Source organism: Rhipicephalus microplus, chromosome 1, assembly GCF_043290135.1.
Source record: "Rhipicephalus microplus isolate Deutch F79 chromosome 1, USDA_Rmic, whole genome shotgun sequence".
In the NCBI taxonomy this organism is placed as follows: Eukaryota; Metazoa; Arthropoda; class Arachnida; order Ixodida; family Ixodidae; genus Rhipicephalus; species Rhipicephalus microplus.
Genome location: NC_134700.1, coordinates 201973126 through 201994474, shown reverse-complemented (window position 1 = coordinate 201994474; position 21349 = coordinate 201973126). Strand labels below are relative to the sequence as shown.

The window sequence follows — 21349 nt, the reverse complement described above, 5'->3', positions numbered from 1 at the left end:
ATTAATTGGCCTTTATATCACGAGCCCTCAGAAAAATCCCCCACTTTCATTATTATATAAATACATATGAGATAATAATTTATCCTGACAACTGAAAGTTGTATGAGAACATCACGAATATTTAAAGTATCATTGCATTTACATGATGTAGGTCAAATGTGCACAATAATGTGATCAAAAGAAATGCTTCAAATTTTAATTATACAATCTGCAGAAACGAGATGTCAATATATACTCTGAAGTGAGAAATCCTAGGGTAAAAACCTACGCATGTAAAAAAAAAGCCCTCTCCAAAGAAAAAAAATGGTTGGAAGAGGGATAACGCAGACATGCATGCACACACGTATACACACACAAATATACTAATGTCACATTTGAAATGCGTGTTTTTTATATGCCTACTTAGAAATATCAAGTTCTGGCTTATGAGAATGACAAAGAAAGCTTTGAGGAACAACTAAGCTAAGTTGCAGATAAAAAAAGAAAAGTGGGTAAGAAACATGCAGGAAGTAATAGGAGGCCTCACAGTCATGAAAATATAATTTTTTTTAAAGACAGGATGACAGATCAATGACAGAAAAAATTCAATGAATAAAATGTTCCCACAGCACTGAGAGAACTGTGGTGTGACATCTACTTTTTAAAAGCCTCAAAAGAGTTCCCATACTGTTTCAATGCAAGTTTAAATAAAAAACATTATTGTGTTTTAAAGAGAGAAAAGTCATCTATCTGACTATCTGAAAGAATAATTAAGCTACAACAAAAAGCTCTACAGATATGTCAGATAGAAAGCATTCCTGCCAAAGAAATCTCTTTCGTATGGAGGACAAACCGCCATACTAGAAAAAACATTTATTTCGCAGCAGTGCTTTCCATCTGATCAATGGAGATCAAGTTTTTGCATTGCCTTTTTGGGACATTTGCTTGACCACGTGAAATAACCAAGAGGTTAGCGTAAGGCAGGTAGGGGCAGGGGCTAACTTATCAGCAACTTGGAACAAAAAATACCCACAGAAGTCCTGCAGGACTAATTAGTCATTTTTGATAGATGGCTGCATTTTTAGAGTACTTGTCCCCACTGCTGACAAAATCTAACATTTCCACAAAAGCATCATCAGATGTTTTACACAACCTGCAATATCAAGGAAGAGCTTTCACAAACAAGCTGTCACGCTTTTGTTTAGGAGGAAACAGCGTAACAGAGCAAGTCGGGCATGCAGAAACAGAAACAGACAGAAGGGAAACAGATAAGAAAAATACTGGTGTTTGCAATGTCCATTTCCTTTCACTTTTAGTCATGCTAGCACAACCAACATTTTCCTATACGAACCCCTACCAATTAGCTCCGCTTTCTATGACTGCAAGAATGAGTAAGCAGCCAGCCTTGCAACTCGTCTGCAACAGCTTTGCTTGTTTAGTGCCTCCTCAATCTTCTCATCAAGTCAATCAGCTCAATCAAGCTCAATCACTGCACTTGGTAACTTGCCAGCAAAGAAAGTCAGTGCCGTATATATCTCATGTAGTGCAGTGACAAAAAAAAAGAGAGATCCTGAGGGTAGACCCCACTCACCACAGTCCTCAGGCTCATCTGAGCCATCCGCACAATCAGGGGAGAAGTCGCACTTCCACTGCTTTGGTATGCAGCCTTGCCCATCGGCACAAGCAAATTGATTATCCGGACATTTCACTGCAGGCAGCAGAGACAGCAAAAATTAAGGCCTTTCTCATTTATTCCACATAAAGACTCAGACAAGCATCCTCTGCCTTAAAGAAAACTTGTTCTGCGGAATTCAACTTCTGTGCTCGACAAATGTCGAAGTGAGCTTCAGTGGCCGACTTTGCTTTTCATTTCATTGGCCTGCCATCTGGCTTCTTATTTGGTGTCAGAAATAAATCTGGTGTTTATTTTTTTCTTTAAATCATATTCTTTGCTTCTTTGCTGTCTGCAAGAAAAACCCTGGCACCTCATCTACAATTCAAGTTTATTAAGTACTTCTGGAATCATTTTATCTCACTTTTCCCATTATTAGTAATGGTCTGCAAACATCTGTGATGCTGCTTCATTTTTTTAAATAACACCCATATTAATTGATTTAAACAAATGAAGGTGCACATACTTAAGTGAACAAGAAGAATAACTAAATTATTGAATGAAGCCAGTTTGGCATTAAGCCACCTAGACATTCGTTCAGATATCGTCAAACAGTAAACTTGCTTGAAAATGAATGTGGTCATTAGCCAAAGCAGTGAACAGTACACTACTGGCATGTCTATCATACAAACTGTCTGTCAGCCAATATCATTGACCTGTGCACATGTAAGTAGACTGACTTGCATACTTCTTGCGTTTGCTTCATTGCACAATATGATATAACATTGACATGAACATAAACTTACAACTACGCAGCATCACTGAAATACAAAGGCAGGTGCGGCTAGTTTAGCCCAAGTTTTACACAGATTGTGGCGTGAGACTCGAAGATAACAGCAAGCAGTGAGCATTAATTGTAACAGAAAAAAAGCAACCAATAAATAGCATGTAATTAGTTAACAGAAAACATCTTCAGCACAGTCACTCTCAGCATATGCATTAAAAACGACAATTTTCGCTTATTTGTGAGACTTCATTAGCATGACCTACGACACTGCTGTAAAATGAGAAACTTGTCCCGTGTCTGTATGACACTGCCTCAAGTAAAACTACCCAGTGCTGCCGGCTTTCTTTAGCGTAGCACCGAAAAGTGGAAGAAGGAAGCGTGATCCATCATTTTTGAGTGAAACGAGTGACGCTGTCGTATCGCAGTGCAGCTGTCACGAATGGTTGTTCCCGGATCGTTTACTGGGACCCAAGGAGCTTCACTGGCGCGCACTGATTGCGACTCCTCGTTCACTGTGTAGTGGTGAAGACGCGATAAAAGCAGCGTCTTCGAGCACGCTATTCCTGCCGCTCTGCAAGGAATCGAGGCAGCGCGCGTGTGAGAGATAAATCTCCAGAGCTTTATTGATCGAGCAGGGGTTTTTCGTAAATTGCGTACCACGTATCGGGGAAAATGCCGAGTTCACTGGTGCGAAAGCAATAACGGCGGCAGTGGATAACGTCGAATAGTCACGATCGATGCTCGCTGCATTCTCGTGGTCTCGAGAGAATGGCACATACATCTACGTCCCGCCTCCGCATCGCTACGATTCCGATGGCGCAAGCGAGCAGGCCGAGTTGCGCGAATGTGCCATGTCACGCTTTGAATCTGTCAAAAAAAAAAACTTCGTCGAAAGTCGTGGAGCACTACGAAGGACGACGGGTTATCCGTGCACTACAACTGCTTCCCTGCCGAGCGTAGGAGCACTTGATCCCGATCGAATGAGCGAAGAAAACACGTGAAGGGAAACGACCTCGCCAATAATAACAGGGAGCGGATACAAGACTGAACGAGGCCCCAGCGGGGAGACGCGCTCACGGAATGACATCCACATGGGCGCACCCGATTCCGAGATAAGCTAATGAGTCACAATTCGCGCGGGTGTTAATTATCGTCGTTGCCCGACCCCCAACAAAATCGCATAGCCTCACGTCCCCCTCTCTCTCCGACTCTCCCGTGCCTGTCGACGGCAATCTTGCCGAGATGAGTGTTTAAACAGCGCTCTACGATCGTAGGATGCACAAGCACCGTGATAAGACAAACTATGTACGCAAAGGGGGCGCCGCCAAAATAAAAACATCTCCCTTGCGTTCTCTCTCTATATGCTCTGTCAGTCAGCTGCACAGAGAGAGAAAAAAACTCCGTCCGTCTGTTGTACCCAAGTCACGATCAGCGCGATATTTTGGGTGTTTAAGAAACCTAAGCGATCCAGCAATGTCGCGGGAGAGTCGAAACACAATCCTGTACCAACCTCGCGTCGTTTCCGTCGTTGTATCAGCTGTCAGAGAGACGGTGAACACAGCGAAGAGTATCACGGCGCTAGCCAAGGCAGTGGCAGCAGCAGCCATAGGCATTGACTCGGGCATCACAAGAAAGTTTCGCGCACCGATCACGCAGTTTTTCGAGGCATGATTCCCGCGCCACCTTCACGAGCACCACTAAATGCGCACAACGGGTGCCCCTCGAGAGCACGAAACTACAGTAAACTGCGTCTTCCACTACGGTGCTGCTGTCACGCTCCACGCGAGCTACACAGCGCGAGTTGCACTGGAGCGCGCTAGGCCTAAATCTGTTAAAAAACGCCGCGCTCTGCAGCGCCAGCCAGCGCTCGAGAAAACAACTAAACGACGCACTCTCTGTCTCGCCTCACGCGGTCTCTGCAAAATGCCGCAGCAGACTGCGCGTTTAGTTCCTTTTCCTCATGAACCACTAACAACGTTTAGGCACTGAGGGCACTGATATAAAGCATATAAAGTGCGATGGCACAGACGTAACATTGTGATTTCATCGCTTGGACTCGCATACGAATCACGCAGGAAGCATGTAACAACGCATTCACCGATATCGCAACTGATTAGCACTTGGGAGACGATGCACGCACATCAGTCATGCGTGTGACATGTAACCTTGGAAAGTCTCGTGCTCCCCGCCGGGAATGCTGCAACCCCCTTCCGTGAACTTTCGCCCTCTAATTGCTTTGCTTGAAACCGCCTGCAGAGCCAAAACAACGGTCGAATGACGCGCATACATTCCCTGCATGATGCGTGTACATCAGCGCTTTTCAAGAAAAGGAATAGTTGTAACGCAATGCTTGCTGCCTGCAGCCATCAGTGAATGGCAAGTTATTTACACCCTGTATAATGCAGCACATATTTATATGTAATAACGAACGGGCCATTTATGCAGGCTGGTAACCACGAAACTTTCTTTCTTTTGATATAGCGAGAGACGTGGTTATGGAAACGCGGACCTTATGGAAACGTCAGTCACACTGCGTATGACGATGAATATTTAATCACTATGAAGATGAGATTAAAACTAAAATGTTGAAATAGGCTAGCATCCGGCTGCATGCCCGGATGCATAAGCAGATGTGGTCCTGTATCACTGTATGCTCTCTATGGGAGAAAAAGAATTTTTGAGTGTGGCACTACCTGCATACGCCAGTCCTACGCACTTAATATTTTGGCCACTTGGCGGTCATTTGGACGACACTGAACACTACCAATACTACTACAGTGTACTTTTAGTACTACGTCACTGCAAAATAATTCTGCAGCGACTCATCGCACGGAAAATGTGTTTGTGCGTTGTGAAACGAGAATTTCGTATATTTCCAGCCAGCCAAGGTCGTACGCAGGAATTTTGTTGGGGGTGTGTTTATGTGTACAATGGCTAGCTTTGGTAACTGGTGGTTGATGTGAGCAGATGTAAATACTTCAGTATTAGCCCAAAAGCTGAAGCATGGAAAAATCTCAGGGGGTCACAATCCCCTCGGCTCCCCCTTAATTGCGGCCCTGCTGACAGCTGGTTTGTCACCGCATTGGTCCGCACTTACGCGGCTGTTTGAGCAAAGTTCTTCTGAGCCCTTCGTGGTGAGCGTAAGTAGTGACGAGCCCCGCCGCGGTGGTCTAGTGGCTAAGGTACTCGGCTGCTGACCCGCAGGTCGCGGGTTCGAATCCCGGCTGCGGCGGCTGCATTTCCGATGGAGGAGGAAATGTTGTAGGCCCGTGTGCTCAGATTTGGGTGCACGTTAAAGAACCACAGGTGGTCTATATTTCCGAAGCCCTCCACTGCGGCGTCTCTCATAATCATATGGTGGTTTTGGGACGTTAAACCCCACATATATGAATCATTAAGTAGTGACGAGTGGAATGACGAACGTAAACGTGCTGGGGAAAAGATCTTGGCATATCACGAAGATAACCAGGACATCGTAGAAGATATGCACGTTATGACCCACGCTAGCGCGTTTGTTGCCATTCGCTCTGCAATTTCGTGTGTTCGATTTGTTTTGTAAAGCTGCCATGCCACGCTACCACGCGTCCGTCGGCGCGGCCACTGAAAATGACGCTAAATTGGCATGGAAGGACAAACATGACCAATATTCGGAGTTTTATCGAAATTCGGAGCATGTATTTTGCAGTTCATATATTACTATTATTAGTATTATCATTTGCTGAAATTTGGCGTTGATCGTAGTTTATTTCTCCCAAATCACCAATGCTCCGAAATTTGGCGTTTAATTTTGCATCATTCTCAATTCACCGATATATTATATGAGATTATATTTGAAAGCGAGGACATCAGAACACACGAAGCACATTTTAGTTGTCTGGAAGGTTTCCACGCACAAGCACTCACATATATAATGTTCATTGGCGTCACCGAAGCCGCCATCTTCGGGTACTAGCTGGTTACAAGGTACTGAACTGTAGTACTGCCCTTGTCCTTGTCTTTTTCTCATCCGTGTTTTCTACCACGTAGATCATGCATCACCAACTGGCCCAATCGTCCACTTTGATTCGAGAACTCTAACTCGAAAGCGTATAAGCAAAAAATATTCACAGCATATCCACGGAGTGCATGATGATGAGTGGGGCAAAGCGTCCATCAGTCATCATGCACTCCGTGGATATGCTGATCCATCCGTCCGTCCGTACGTCTGTCCATGCGTCCGTCTGTTCATCTAGTGAACACTCCAAGTACCACAACTTCGCATCTTTTCATCATATATTAATCGTGAAGAAGTAACGCCATCCAGTGGACATTCAAAGGACTAAACGAGAAGTGGCACGGCCGGACTACAGTTACTGTATATGCTACTATTTTAACGGTAGCATGTACAGTAACTCTAGTCACCCGTAAGACACGCGCGCACTGTCTTACGGCCTGCGCTTCGTGTCTGGTCCCCACCTTTCACCGCCGCTAAATCATGGCAAGGCGGCCCAACCCTCACTAAACCTGTTAAGACACATTTATTGTCACATGCGTCAATATCATTTCAACAGAACATTTTGTGTTTAGAAAAAATGTTTAACGATTTCGAGTACTTCGTACTCAACTATGGGAGAACACTGAGCCATCCCGATAGGGGGGGGGGGGGGTTCGAAAAAGGTGGTAACGATTTAGAGCACAGGGCACTCTACTAAGGGAGAGCTTAAAGCCGTCCCGACTGCACCAATGAGCAGTGAACAAATTGTTCCAACCGTTGCGGTTGGTGTCGCTCACTATAGAAGCAAAAAGCAAGGAGTACGCGACGCCCAACGAGTTTAACGTGGCAGTTTTTCTGGACAGATAGTGCTCAAAGTTCGTCCTTCTGTTACTGGTTTCTTTTTTAGCAAGCATCAAATTCAAGGCAAATTTTATTGGAGATTAGGTAACTGACACTCGTCTCTGTAGGTTATCTCGTCAGAAACACCTATTTCTTTATTTATGATTAACGTGTGCGGGTTTCCTCCTCAATTCAAAAGAGTATAAGCGCGTGCCGCTCGTTTAGTCCGGCAATGGAGGTGGCTATCTACTACTACTACTGCTACAGTATACTACTACTACTACTACTACTACTACTACTACTACTTCATACATCGTGGACGCACAACCCACGGCATAAGAAGCTTCACCTTTAAAAATGTGACACCAGCAGATTAGTGTCCGTGCCCCCTCGCGTTCTTTTGTGCTCATCCTTGTCGCGGCTGCAGACAGAAGAAAGCCGTAAAAGCACAAAGAAACGCTGGCACGGAATAACAAAGTGGTTTACTGGGCTAGTCAACCTAAGGCCAGTAATCTAAGGCCAGTTTGCAACGGAGTACGAAGCACCGCCTTGCCTTGGTGGTAGAATACTTGGTTGGCACGCAGGAACCCGTGTTCGAATCTCATTGCGTCATCGGTGTTTCTTATTTACTTAGTTTTTTTTCTTATTTCGCCCGATATACAGGCGGCAGCAAACAACTATGGCACAGTGGCAGATCCAGAGAGGGGTTGTAAAGCGATCGCCCCTTCCCCAAGCCCTTGTCACCCCCCCCCCTCCCTCTTCAGGGCTTGTCGTCCGCCTGCTACCACCAATTAGAACAAATGAGAGGGACGTGAGCACACTTTAACAGCATTTATGTTATGACGGGGTTTTTGTACTGAGTCAGGACCCCGCCCCCACCTCCAGTGCCACTTCAAGCGACCCCGCACCCTAAAATGAGTCTCCACCCCTGGGCGCACGAGACCCTTTTTATGATCCCATAGCAGCTTTCGGTGCATAAATATCAAGAACTAAGTTTTCTAATAGGAAGATACGTTAAATATCAAAAACTAAGTTTGTGAATTGTAAGAAGTACTTACTTGCTTTTGAATGTGAATTTTTTCAGATGATCCGGCATTTTCGCTGCGAAAATTTTTTTTCACCAAAATATTCTTTATAACCTAACTGAGCATTGGTAATAGTTGGTATCATGAATGTTTTGGCAATATCACCGCCCGAAAATGATATAATTATTCACAGTACTATCAACAGTATTAACTGTAATAATGCTACCAACGGTACTACCGATTGCACTATATATAGCGGTGATAATATCGGTAGTTTATCGATAGTAATACTATCGGTGGTTTGATTACACTATACAGGGGTTCAAAGAAACTATCGATAGCTCATTTACCGATTGTTTTGCATCACTCTTGAGAATACTCTATGAGTGTTCGAGGCGTTGATCATAGCTTAAGCTACCTGCCGGATACCCTGCAGGAACACGGGACATCACTTTTAGTTCACCGTTTTTCACACCACGTGGCTTATACGGACCTTTCAAAGTTTGCGAGATTGCGAATACCGCGTGGCAGACAAAGCGACGATCGATATAAAAAAAGCAGCACGATATCGACCGAGAGTGAACCGCAATAGATATAATGCGTAGGCAGCGGTCACCTATAGCTGCTCGATTGTAAATCAGCAGTTATTTTGCAGTGAATGTGTTTAAGCAGCAGGTCACAAGATTGTGCTTCTAAAACGCTTTCGAAAGGATGTACTGTTCTTCTCTTGTCCTTATCAATATATTTCCTCCGATTGCATCGTCGTCGGCCCCCGTGGATTGTTGGAGTAAAAACGTCCTTTCGCAATCTGAAAAAAAAAAAACCGTGGATCGTTGGAGTAAGAACGTCTTTTCGCAATCTAAAAAAAAAAAAACGCTCATTTTATGAAATTATTACTGCTTATGAGGTGGTGATAGCGCACTGAGAATAAACATGAACTTGACGAGCTTGATATTTGTTCACGTCTGGATGAAGAAATTGAACCTTGAATAGGATGGCCCTTGGCCGCAGAATTGGCGGGAAAGGGATTATTGGGCGATATATTAATTACAGAAGGAATGGTAGAAACTGAAATAATTATACTTTTATTATTGAAGCAGGTGGTCGGATCAAATGGGAGTACTGGGACCAATTATTTCTTTGAGATTTCCAAAACATGACGACTAATCATTGGTAAATATCGCCCGAGAATACGCAGAGCTCGTCTTGAACGTTACAGAAGGAGGGTTGATTCCTTCTTCTCAGCAGATAATGGGGGTTGGGCTGCAAATTACTGATCACTTGATTATTTTTTGATTGCGTTAACTCCGACATGTAAATAAACAAGGTTTTGGGCGTAATTATGGTTCACTTCTCCCATGAATGCATGTCACTGCTTAATTGTGTTCGATTTTAGAGCTCCACGAACTAACTTACGCAGACACGTGCCGCAAACGCGTAGTGCCACCTATAGTTCGCAATCACGATTCAAAATCTGGCTTCTTTGGGTTTGGCTCGCGCAGCGTAGCGCAACAATGGTTTATTCTAGCGCCCACCCACTAATTCGAACTCCGCTTAATTCGAACAATTTTGTAGTACCTTGAATTTTTTTGCATGCATTTGTAGCATTATATACGTAAATTAATGAGGTTCATTGACAGATGATTGATGATGGTGATTTTTCACGTTCCCGTGAGTGCTCACACAGCAACAGTTAGGGTTAAAGACTTCGAATTTTTCGTTGCGTTCCACGTAGCGAACGTGAATTTCGGGGTGGGGTGTGTGAGTTGTTGGTAGCGCATTAGGCCTTTGGGATATCCGGACCAAGGAGGTTGATCCGGGCACCCCCTGGATCGGCGTATACGTGCATGCGTATGTATATTTGCATATCGGCGCCTTGCCCAAAGTATGTGCTCCGGTTCTCAACAGCTAGGGCGGAAGTGAGTTGTTATGATGAAAGGAGTGAGACAGCCCGTTTGGCTATTTTCGGAGAACGTGGCCCTGTGCCAGGCGACGAGTGGCCGGCCAGGAGCGGTGAGCAAGGCAGCGCGCATGCGCCAATCGCTCCCCACGAGAGTGAACACAGACGGTGCTTGTGCACGAGAATTACGACCATATACGAAACATATAAAGCGGGGCCTCTGTCATCAGGGTGTTGAGGACTTTACGTAATGCACGTGGGCCTTTCCCGTTTTTGTATATTGCGAAGTGAATATTACCACGCCCGCTCCTTGTTTTAGGTCATGCCCGCGTCTTGTTCGAATCGTAAGGTACTCAAACGCCAAAGGCACCAGTCCAACCGTTTCAATGCGTATATGTACCATATACCGCTACTGTTCATGCATGTGTTAAGGATACAAAGCGGCGAGGCTACAGCGCAATATGGCGGCACCCATATGTAGCCATCCGTAAATATAATCCGAACGCAAGCGCACAAGGCATCTGGCAAACAGACATATTAAATGCGAAGCATTTTCTTGAGTACTGCGAGCACTTTCGGCGTCTATCTGCGTATCTATCTATGCATATATCTAGCCGTTTACGTCTGGGTGTTCTCGTGATCACCCTCTTAACTTGACGTGAACTAAAATTAGTATGGGAGGGTAATATGGTTTGACGAATATGAGGCATTGCAGGTCAAGACATGAATATTGTCACAATCCCGTCGATTACGTCGTCAAACACTTCCCGCCAGAATGGCACATACCTGAGGGCAGGTATGTGCCACAGGTGATTGACACTTAAAATATACCTAAGAACGACACACAATGGCAATTTTAACGCGTGAGCATTAAGAAAAATCTGACAACAGTGTTGACCCGACGAATGCAAAGAAAAAGTGGCAGGGTTCCAGCAGGAATCGAACCCAAGCATTCTGCGCGACTAACAATCATTCTACCACAGAACCACACCAGGTCTTGGACTATACTTTTCAAATAGACCCTATACTGTTCGTGAAACGTCAATTGTGGTTGCAGTGCATATGCATATGTACTCCTATGATACAGCCGTCATGTCGGGTTAATGTCAATTGTAGTTAGGTCATCATCAGCCTGACTACGTCCACTGCAGGACAAAGGCCTCTCCCTTGTTCCGCCAGTTAACCCGGTCCTGTGCTTGCTGCTGCCAATTTATACCCGCAAACTCCTTAATCTCTTCTGCCCACCTAACCTTCTGTCTCCCCGTAACCCGCTTGCCTTCTCTGGGAATCCAGTCAGTTACCCTTAATGACCAGCGGTTATCCTGTCTACGCGCTACATGCCCTGCCCATGTCCATTTCTTCTTCTTGATTTCAGCTATATATGATATCCTTAACCCCCGTTTGTTCCCTAATCCACTCTGCTCTCTTCTTGTCTCTTAAGGTTACACCTACCATTTTTCTTTCCATTGCTCGCTGCGTCGTTCTTAATTTAATCTGAACCCTCTTTGTAAGTCTCCAGGTTTCTGCTCCGTAGCTAAGTACCGGCAAGATACAGCTGTTATATACCTTCCTCTTGGGGGATAGTGGCAATCTACCTGTCATAATTTGAGAGTGCTTGCCAAATGTGCTCCACCCCATTGTTATTCTTCTAGTTACTTCAATCTCGTGCGGCTCCACGGTTATTACCTGCCCTAAGTAGACATAGTCTTTTACAACTTGAAGTGCACTATTACCTATCTCTTATTATACCTATCTAGTTAGGTACCATGCGCTGAAGTTTATTTATGTAGCAGTGCCCAGGGCTACCATACTCGCGAGCTAGCACAAGCGCTTCATATCAGCTTACCGCTTCTGCTGTTGCCATTACTCATGTTGCTGTTGGCATCGTTACGCAGCTGTAAACAACTGGTTACAGAAAATTTGTAACTCTGCAACATATGTCTATGCGTGCAAGATTTGTCACATTTAGCGTAATTTCGTGACGTGTTGCTCAATAAAAAATGCAGCACGATCGCCTACCCTCCACATGCTTCGCATAACGTCGATTCCCAAGATATACGTGGGATCTGTCGCATTTTTTTTTTCGTTCTGTAGATTCTAGATATATTACATTGCCTCTTCCTAAATTCGAAATTTTAAAAAGGTGAGAATTAGAGGCGCACGTAATACATACCGTGTACTCATGGTATCGCAGTGTGCGAAAGTGACGCGAAAATGGTCTGTCGTGTCACTTATGCACGGGTATACGTATATAAAAAAGTGAACAAAATATTTGCAATGCAACATTTCATTGGCCATCTGGTCTTCGGTTCTTTGTGAAAAAGTGTCGGTGTGCCATTAAATCACGTTTTTGCGACGTCACGAATTCGTGAAATTTCGTGTGGTTAAAATTACGTGTGGACTTTAAGGAGCACACTACTATGCTGAACAATAGCTAAGTCTTTTAAGAATAACCGGACCGGGCATTATACCGCACCCAGGATTTCTCTCTGGGGTGGGGGGGGGGTGAGACTTGAAGTAAAAGTAAAGTGACTCATACTAAATAATTACTATAAGTGTTATATTACCTGTATTAATAGTAATAATAAACGTTATTATTATTATTATTATTATTATTATTATTATTATTATTATTATTATTATTATTATTATTATTATTATTATTATTATTATTATTATTATTATTATTATTATTATTATTATTATTATTATACAATGAGATGACAATGCCAACGATCTCTATGTGTTTTACCAGGAGACCTTAAGAAGACCAAGAAGCCGTTCGATGAAGGAGTGCACGTAGAAAATAAACGGGAAATCGAATAAAACAAGGCGCAACATAGTTCTCAGCAGAGATGTCCGGCAAATACTCCTTTTTTTTTCTAGCTTTTCAGCTTCATTTAGTGATTCTGGTGCTGACGTGTCGGCCGGCTGGTATAGTCAAATATTGCTGTTTCAAAAGAATATGACTTTTATCGTAGAACAAACAAAAGGAACGCAAGAAAGACACACGGCGACACCTGGCGCGGTGTTTTTTTTTTGTGCGCCCATTATTGTCTATTTTGTCTTTTTACCTGAGTAATCAGTAAATGGGATACAACCAAGCCCCATTGGCAACTTTAGCAGTGAAAGAACTGCAACTGAGGATTTTCTGGACAATGCGAACAGAATATCCTATATATTCAACTTCCTTTGATCCTCGTCAGACTACAAGTATGAAAGTGCACCGTAAATTTTAATTATAAGCTTTGCGGTATTGATTATAAAGAATATGTACAGCTCAACGCAGCGCACATACAGTAAAATCTCTAGCTTATGGATCAACTGCATTGTAACCACGCTTACTGATTCGCAATGTCATTCGGGTGCTCAAGTTTGCCGACTGAAGCATCCTCAGTGATGACTAATCGATGGACGCATCTGACGGTGGTATGTACCGAGTAATCGCTTCCTTTTTGACTGTAATCGATGATTCCGGTGCTGATTGATATGTGGGTTTTAACGTCCCAAAACCACCATATGATTATGAGAGACGCCGTAGTGGAGGGCTCCGGAAATTTAGACCACCTGGGGTTCTTTAACGTGCACCCAAATCTGAGCACACGGGCATACAACATTTCCGCCTCCATCGGAAATGCAGCCGCCGCAGCCGGGATTCGAACCCACGACTTGCGGGTCAGCAGCCGAGTACCTTAGCCACTAGACCACCGCGGCGGGGCATGATTCCGGTGCTGTTGCTGCGTGTCTTGAATATCAATGCGGAATCTTTTTCGGTAGGCTGGTCAAGATCATGTTCGACTGGCACTTCAGCAATGGCCTGTGGTCTGTTTGGAAGTGCACTGCATGCCGACGCACCTTCGCGCAGCAGACGCAGAGCGCAAGCTGTAGCGAGCGAACTGAACTGAATGCATGGGTGGCTTTCGTCCGTTGTACCACGTGCAAGAAAGCAGGGGTATAAAAGAAGAGAGCGTGCACACAGCTTCTGAAAAAAAAAAGCAAGAAAAGGTTAACTCCACCAATATACCTTTCGCAAGTTTCCAAAGCCATTTTTCCTCATTATACTAGGTTACGCATGGCAGTCGTGGGACTCACTCGCTGAATTTCGTGTCGACCGTTTGTGCCACGCGATCTCCGACGACAGCGCAACTCTGGCCGACTGGGCTCACCCTACGCCATCTCCTGACGCCGACAAGAGCTCTCGCCGAGTGGTGCCCCGTCCTTGGACTCCTGCGACCGTGTCCCTGCGCCTCGCTCTCTCTATCTCTTTACCCTTTAATCCTATCCTTTTAATCCCTCCTTTACACCCACCCCTCGTGAGCTACTGCTGAGGTGTCCTCCCCCTGAGAGACAGTTACGGGGCTCACTTTTCTTTCCTTTTCATTTGAAATCACCCCCCCCCCCCCCAATCTGCTTGCTTGGGGTCCCAGCATGTGTTCGGTACTGTGGGGTGGCTGGTGACAATGCTGGCGGCGCACACGCTATAAGGCTTGCTGAGAAATGCAGAAAACACGGCGTACGTATGTGCTTAAGCTAATATCGCCATGTGCTTCTGCTGTATAGAGCCTCCGCGGTTTGCGGTCGCTTTGACGAACGACCCGCGTGCAAGGTCGCCTTTCTTCTCGCCACTCCAGTGCTCATTGCACGTCGGCTGTCCAGCAGAAAATGCACGGCCACCCTTCTGGAGACACCATTTGCCTGCAGAAAGCGCAAGCCGCGAAGAAAACAGAGGACACGTGTTTCGAAGCACCTTCTTATCTTTAGAACTGTGGGTGGGCATTGTGCCGACGTTTCGGGATGCACACGGTTCCTCTTAGAGTTCAAAAAGGGAAGGCACGAACCACCCGTCCCTATACTCGGCTGCGGGCAACGCATTCGGAGTATGAGAAGTCAGCGGGACTTTTTTGCTTTTTTTTCAGTAGCTGAGTACGTAAGCAGTTCTTCGAACATGTGGTTTCACATGGAGGAAGGTTTCACTTTAAAGCCGGGTGCGCAGCACCGTTTCCGGTTTAGAACTGGCCCTATAGCTCGGCCTTTATCCCTCCTGTTTCGGAATGCGAGTGTGTGGCCGCAGCGAAAGGGAACGGGCCACTCGCGTTCTTACTATCACTACAGTATAGTACACTGTACTATCACGTACCGCCTCAGCCTTCCTCGAATGGCACGTCGCCTGAGTTCGCTTCGAACGGGTGATCGTTTTGCTGGCGCTTCGGACAACGGAGAGTGGTATGTTTCTCTCGTGTTGTTGATAGAAGGAATTCTGTTGCCGCATTTTTAAGATTGCATCGTTGTGTTTTTGGAAGAGAATTGATTTTGAATAAACAATCTTGGGCAACCGTTTTTGGCGAGATCATTTAATATATCGTGTTTTTTTTTTCTCTTCTTTAGTTGTGTGCTGCAGTGGATTGCGGCTCTTCACATTACCGTATGTACTACCGATGTATCGCGGATATTTGGTTGGTCTGAAGTGAACTGAAGATATCAGTTAGAATAGGTGTGTTTGCAGTTTTATTTTCAGGTTGAAAAAACACCCAAAAGCGACAATGAGCCTCTGTTTCAAGGGGGAACTGAATGCTTGTTCAAAAAAATTAAGATGAGAGAATAAATGCGACTTAAGATTTAATGAAACGGCAGGCGTTCAGATGGATCTGGTCCTTGAGAAGATACGGCTACGATTGGAGCGGATTAAAAGCATGTTCCTTGGTGTGTTTCATTGTTATATTTGTCACGGCGACATGCAGACACGGGTTGAGAGTTCCAATTAGTGAAATATTAATGAGAAAGTTTGTATATTTAACAAACTTGATGCATTGTGATCAAGCAAAAAAAAAAAGAAGAATCGCACAATGTATCTGGAAAGGCAAAGGTGCCTGAAATACTTTTTTTCTTTTTTTTTGAAAGGATCGATAGTTAACTTGATTTCATCCTGCCACTTTGAATTATACACCGTTTGCACATCAACAATGACGCTAATTGGAAAGACTTTAAATCTTAAGAGCATTGTAGCGGCGCCATGCGTTTGCCTTCGTTCTTACTGGGTGTTTCAAGGCGCTCATTTATGATACAAAAAGAATGTTTTTCGGCAAGTAGTGTGCTTATTGTTGACTATTTAAAGAAAAACAAGCTACATGACGGACACAATTCATGTTCACTATAATGTAAAGGATTTGGGAAAAAGTAACGATACTGCCACCGGCATCGAAACTGGAAATGGGCACCACGTGTTTCACTTTTATAGCGAGTAAGGCCATTGAACGGACTTACCTGTTATTTATATAAAACTAGCTTCATGACTTTTTGTTTGAAGAAAGTTGCACATTTAAAGCAACATGAGCGTAATGTTATTACTTTGCTGCTTCGTCACATCATACCCTTAGGGTCATTAAATCAAGCCTTGCGAGGCCGAATTTAGTGGTATCTAGGCACTTGAGATCTTAATCTCTAATTGCATTAAGAGCGTCCAAGTGAACCAGGTACTCGCATGTATGCAAGTCAGTGCAGTAGGTTTGCCCGTGTGAACCGGATAATATAAACAATGAACAACACTGCGAACTCTTGTTCTGAACGTACATGTATGAAAGGGAAAGAAGACAACCACCCGTTTGTAGCACGAAGCCACAAGGAAATTCATGCGGATTTCTCGGAAAGAAAGCCTCTTAGTTGCCGAAAAATTTGTCCTGGTACGTGGTTCGAACCAGGCCCAACACCTATCTGGGGCGGTCGCTCTGCCAATTGAGCTATCCAAGAAGCTAGCATTTGACAGTGCGAGGGCGACAACTCGAAGCACATGAACACAAGTATTACCAATGTATGTTGCAGATGTTGCTCATTTGCAACATACATGTAAGTAGCATTGCATACACAGCTGGTTGAGCTGCTAGATGTGATACCTTTTAAATCGACATGCACTGTGCACCGAAGCCAAGTCATGCCGGGCATTGTCATTGTACACAGCCTCTCTTCCACCAAGAATAAAATAGGAACGGTCAGACTGACGACTCGTGAAAGCACCCTTTTTCTTGTACAAAGCTGCTTCACTGGAATTGAACGCAGCTCGAGCTACAGCGCATGCGGTTTCTGCTATTTCAGTATAGGGGTAGATATGTGAATACGACATAATTAGTAGAATAAATCAGGCAGTTTCGCCCTCAAGACACTTCTTGGATTGAAACGAGGATAACTTGAAAACAAGGCTGCACTTACAGGAGGGGGGACGGGTTGACCTCTGGTGGGGGAAATTAAAACCCCTGATTCCCACCCCCTTTAGTGTACCACTGACGTAGGTGACTCGGCGACAAGGACTATGGGGTATATAAGAGGGAGGTTAGGTCGGCCTCTGGGGGGATTACAACCACCTAACCCCCCTTCTCCCCGTCGGTGCGCCAATGGGACCGGGTCTCATTCTGAACGTAGTTCATGAAGGCGGCCTGCCGACCCCATTGACAGCGGTTGTACTCCTGGAGAGACTGAGGATCATGATGATAAGATGTTTGTGCGCGTTACAACTCTGTTTACTCACTCTTGCCGAGAGACAAGAATTGCATTCTGCGCTGTACAAATGAACTCAAGACGGATCAAGGTCAACCACCCAGGCTATCAATTCAGTGTTCTTAGTTCAGAAAACCGGGGAGCTCTGGCCATCGGCATGGTTCGCCTTAAATCAAATTGTGGGTCAGGCTTGTCAACTGTGATTGCCATTATGCTCAAGGCCAATTCATAGCCTTGTTGCAAGACGTCGAGATCACTGCAAGCAACCATGGTAATCAAGGCGAAAAGCAATTTATCGGCCGTACTGAGATGTAAATCTCTTTTAGTTCTCTTGACTGGGCCCAAATAACACACTCAACACTTCTGCACGCTCATCGACTTACAGCAGCTTGGATTTATAGCAGCGGTGATCTTATTGATTTTCCATTAAAGAAAATAAATTTATGGAAACAGGAAAATGTTTGATCGGTCCATAAAAACATTTAATTAATGGTTCCCTCGCACACTTGCGTCCCCAATTAATCAAACTTGAGGCCGCGCAGAGCATAATGTAAGCATGACAGAATTCCATAACGTTATAGAGCTCCTGCTCAGCGGTAGCTCCCTCTGCACTGGCATAGCGCAAGGCTCGAAAGTGTCGCATAAGCGGCATGCACCGCAAATTAAGAGTCTATGGTGCGCAGTCATGAGACATAGAGGGCAATTTTCACAGCAGAAGCGTATGACACATGCCATTATATAATTCAGTGATTGTTACATTGAAGAAGGCCTTCAGCTTTTGTTGGTTTCCTAGTGCGCAACCGACAGTAGTAACTGTAAAAAATGGAGGTGCTCAGCCTCGCTGCCTTTTCTCAGGGATTGTGGAGGGGGGTTTCGCACCCCCTACCCCCCTCAACCCCCACCACCACCCCTGAGAGTCTTAGTGTCGTCAGGCTGATGGCATTACATAACTTAAATGTCAGCCGCTAATGTAGCATTCAATGCATGAAGTACGTACACATTATGTAACCTTATGTAGTATACACCTGCAGTTTTCTGGAGTGTGAGTAGAATACAAATTTCCCTATTTGAGTAGTGAATACGTTTATATTGAGTATATGGCTGATAATTCTACAATTACAATATGTCTCTCTCTCCCTCCAGGAAATAAAACAAGAAAAAAAAAACGGAGATAGCCTATGTTTGCGCGATGACCACAATTTTTAGAAGTATACATTAAGTATATAATTGAAAAGTTTACTTGGTGGTCATAGCGCAGTTTTTGAACTCCGTCGCTTATGCGCGATAATTTCTCAACAAAAAATTACGCTTTTCTGACGATCGCATTTTCTATAGGTTATCAAGTTGCAATAAAAAAGTACGCGCTGTCCGTCAGAATACTGACGATAGCTGTCACCGTTACTTTATTTTGCGACAGCTTGCAGCTTCATGCACAAATTAACTCCACCTTTGTTGCTGTAGGTATACTGGCTCAAAGTTATTCGGATGACATGTTAAGCCAATCTTCGCTTCCTCTCTTTCACCATTCGTCCAATAAGGGAGTTAAATCTCTTCTTCCCCGTTTCTTTGCTTTTCTCTTGTGACGACGCCCAGCTGCGAATTTTCGCACGGCACGCAAAAGACTGTCTGCGCAGGAAGAAGGCGAGCTTTAGTGTAACAGTGGCAGATACGAAGCCGCAACCGTTGCGAAAAAAGTCTTGCAACAGTCGACCTTGTTTTCCTGACAAAACAAGGCGGCAGGAGGAGCAAGCATAGGCGCGTTCGTTCGTTAACCCTAACAGCTCTGTGTCATCATTGCGGGCGTTTCCAGGAACTTCTGACTGGGCACGGCAGAGCGATCGCGGTGTATACTCGCGGCAGCACCATCTGCAGTTGTGTGTGGTGCACAGTCGAGGCTTCGCTTCAGGATCACACTCGTTCTCAGCCACTGCGGGCCTTTAGGCAAGCGCTACTTATGCGAATCATCATCATCATCAGCCTGACTACGTCCACTGCAGGACAAAGGCCTCTCCCATGTTCCGCCAGTTAACCCGGTCCTGCATACACGTATGCATGTGGGAGATGGTGGCCAGATACTGCACCAGGGTGGCCAATCCTTCTCTGGTGAGGGAGTGCGTTGCCGGCGGTGCGAATACAGCACGTTATCAGAAGGAACGAAAAAAGAGTGCGTGTGTACTTCATCGTAAACCGCTAAGCCCGACTGCCAATCTTCGATAAGCCCTTTCGCAGCGCACATATATGCCTCGCCTTGAGGAGATCCAACTAGCAGGGGTTTCAGAAGCGTTTTGTATACATTTGAGGAAGGAGAAGACGCTTACTTTAGCAACTCGTGAGTGAAAACGGCTCAGCGCACCACCACCTATAGACAAGATGTCGCTCAGCATGGCGGGGGTGGAGTGTACAGAGAGGCCGCCTTCTTGTGAAATCAGCACACACGACACTGAGTTTGTTTAGGTGTTCCGAGACTCCGTGGTAATTCTATACTCACCAGGGATAGCGGTGGGTACGTTGCGGCATTTTGAATACAACACGTGCCGTCCTCGTATGAGGTGGACGCCCTAACCGCACACTTCGCTACCGCTGCGGTCGAACATCATTAGTATGTATAGAGACCGGATTTTATGCAAGTGCATGTCCATTTTGTTTTGTTGTTTGCGTTACTATGTATCGTATCACTTTGAATTAGAGGTTAAGGAGGGCTTGTATAGCGTTTTTATAGTGCCCTTTCTCGACCTTTCGTGCCTAAATTCCTATTTACTAAGTCGGTTTCCATATGAGCCCTATGTAACCTCAAATTTCGCTTTCGAGTACTGTTGGAGACCATTACTCATGTTACCGGACAAAATTGACTACGGAACTATATAGAGGGTGCAACTTAGTTCTGTAGTTGAACTAACTTGCGGAAAGCAGCAGTGAAATGACACGCGCCGGCCACCGCACTGACATGGCGCGAGCAGTTGGGGGACGGAGGAAAATAAGTTATGTCTGCAACCCTATGGCAGCACGTTCCAGCGTATACAGAGGGACGCAGAGAGAAAAGTAAAAATGGGATCATGGGAAGAGGTAGGGGAAGAGTAGCAGAGTGGCATGCAAGACCGAGAACGTGGCGGGTGGCTTTTACAGCTGGTGCTCCAGTCCAGTATTCTTGAAGAATTGAAGCACCTCTTTGAAGACCTGCGTGCGTGTCGGGGGAGGGGGCAGGCAGGGAACAGTATAGTTGCCTCTGTTGAGCTGAAGTATGATGGAAAACGAATGGGAAACCGGGAAGTGCAGTCAGGGAAAAGTATACAAATTGAGTTGTTAAAAAAAAATGGACCATTTCCCCGAAGGGAACCCTGGTGGGATGCGAAGCAGCAGCGTTGCGCACGGGTGGCGTCACGGATTGGTTAAACGGCGCTAATGCGGGCGCTTACGATTCATTTGAAGCGATGGCTGGCGTAGGTCTTCTAGGTGACACGTACGGACATGTTTCAACGTGTACGTTAGGCGCGCGTCAGGTTTATTGCGTGTGAACTGACGAGTCGCCGGTGTATGGGGTGGCAGCCGCAGACCCCGCGGTGAGAGCAGCTGCAGGTGTCGAGCGTGTCGCAGGCGAGGGAATGACGCCAGCGCGCATTGCGAGGGGAGCGCGAGACGCCAACCTGTAGCAGCCGTGTGACCTACTTGGCACCGCGCCAACATCTCCGGCACACTGCGCGTTGTAGGGAAAGGCAGCGCTACTGATGTAGACTAGTGGAAGAGCTGCTTC

General features: G+C 45.3%; 2 protein-coding genes across 3 annotated transcripts in view; both read right to left on the bottom strand.

The window, feature by feature from the left end:
- The window catches only part of LRP1 (LDL receptor protein 1), a 188429-nt gene extending 184279 nt beyond the window's left edge, over nucleotides 1–4150 (bottom strand). Inside the window, exons 1-2 of one of the 2 annotated variants that reach the window (XM_075890495.1) lie at nucleotides 3889–4150; nucleotides 1571–1687 (exon numbers count right to left, since the gene is read on the bottom strand). In XM_075890495.1, coding sequence (XP_075746610.1) covers nucleotides 1571–1687; nucleotides 3889–4003 — 232 coding nt within the window. In that variant the 5' untranslated portion in view covers nucleotides 4004–4150. The remainder of the gene's footprint in view (nucleotides 1–1570; nucleotides 1688–3888) is intronic. The other variant, XM_075890505.1, reaches the window with a different exon arrangement.
- Nucleotides 1–21349, bottom strand: part of LOC142804037 (uncharacterized) — an 81000-nt gene that overhangs the window by 52149 nt on the left and 7502 nt on the right. The window lies entirely within an intron of this gene.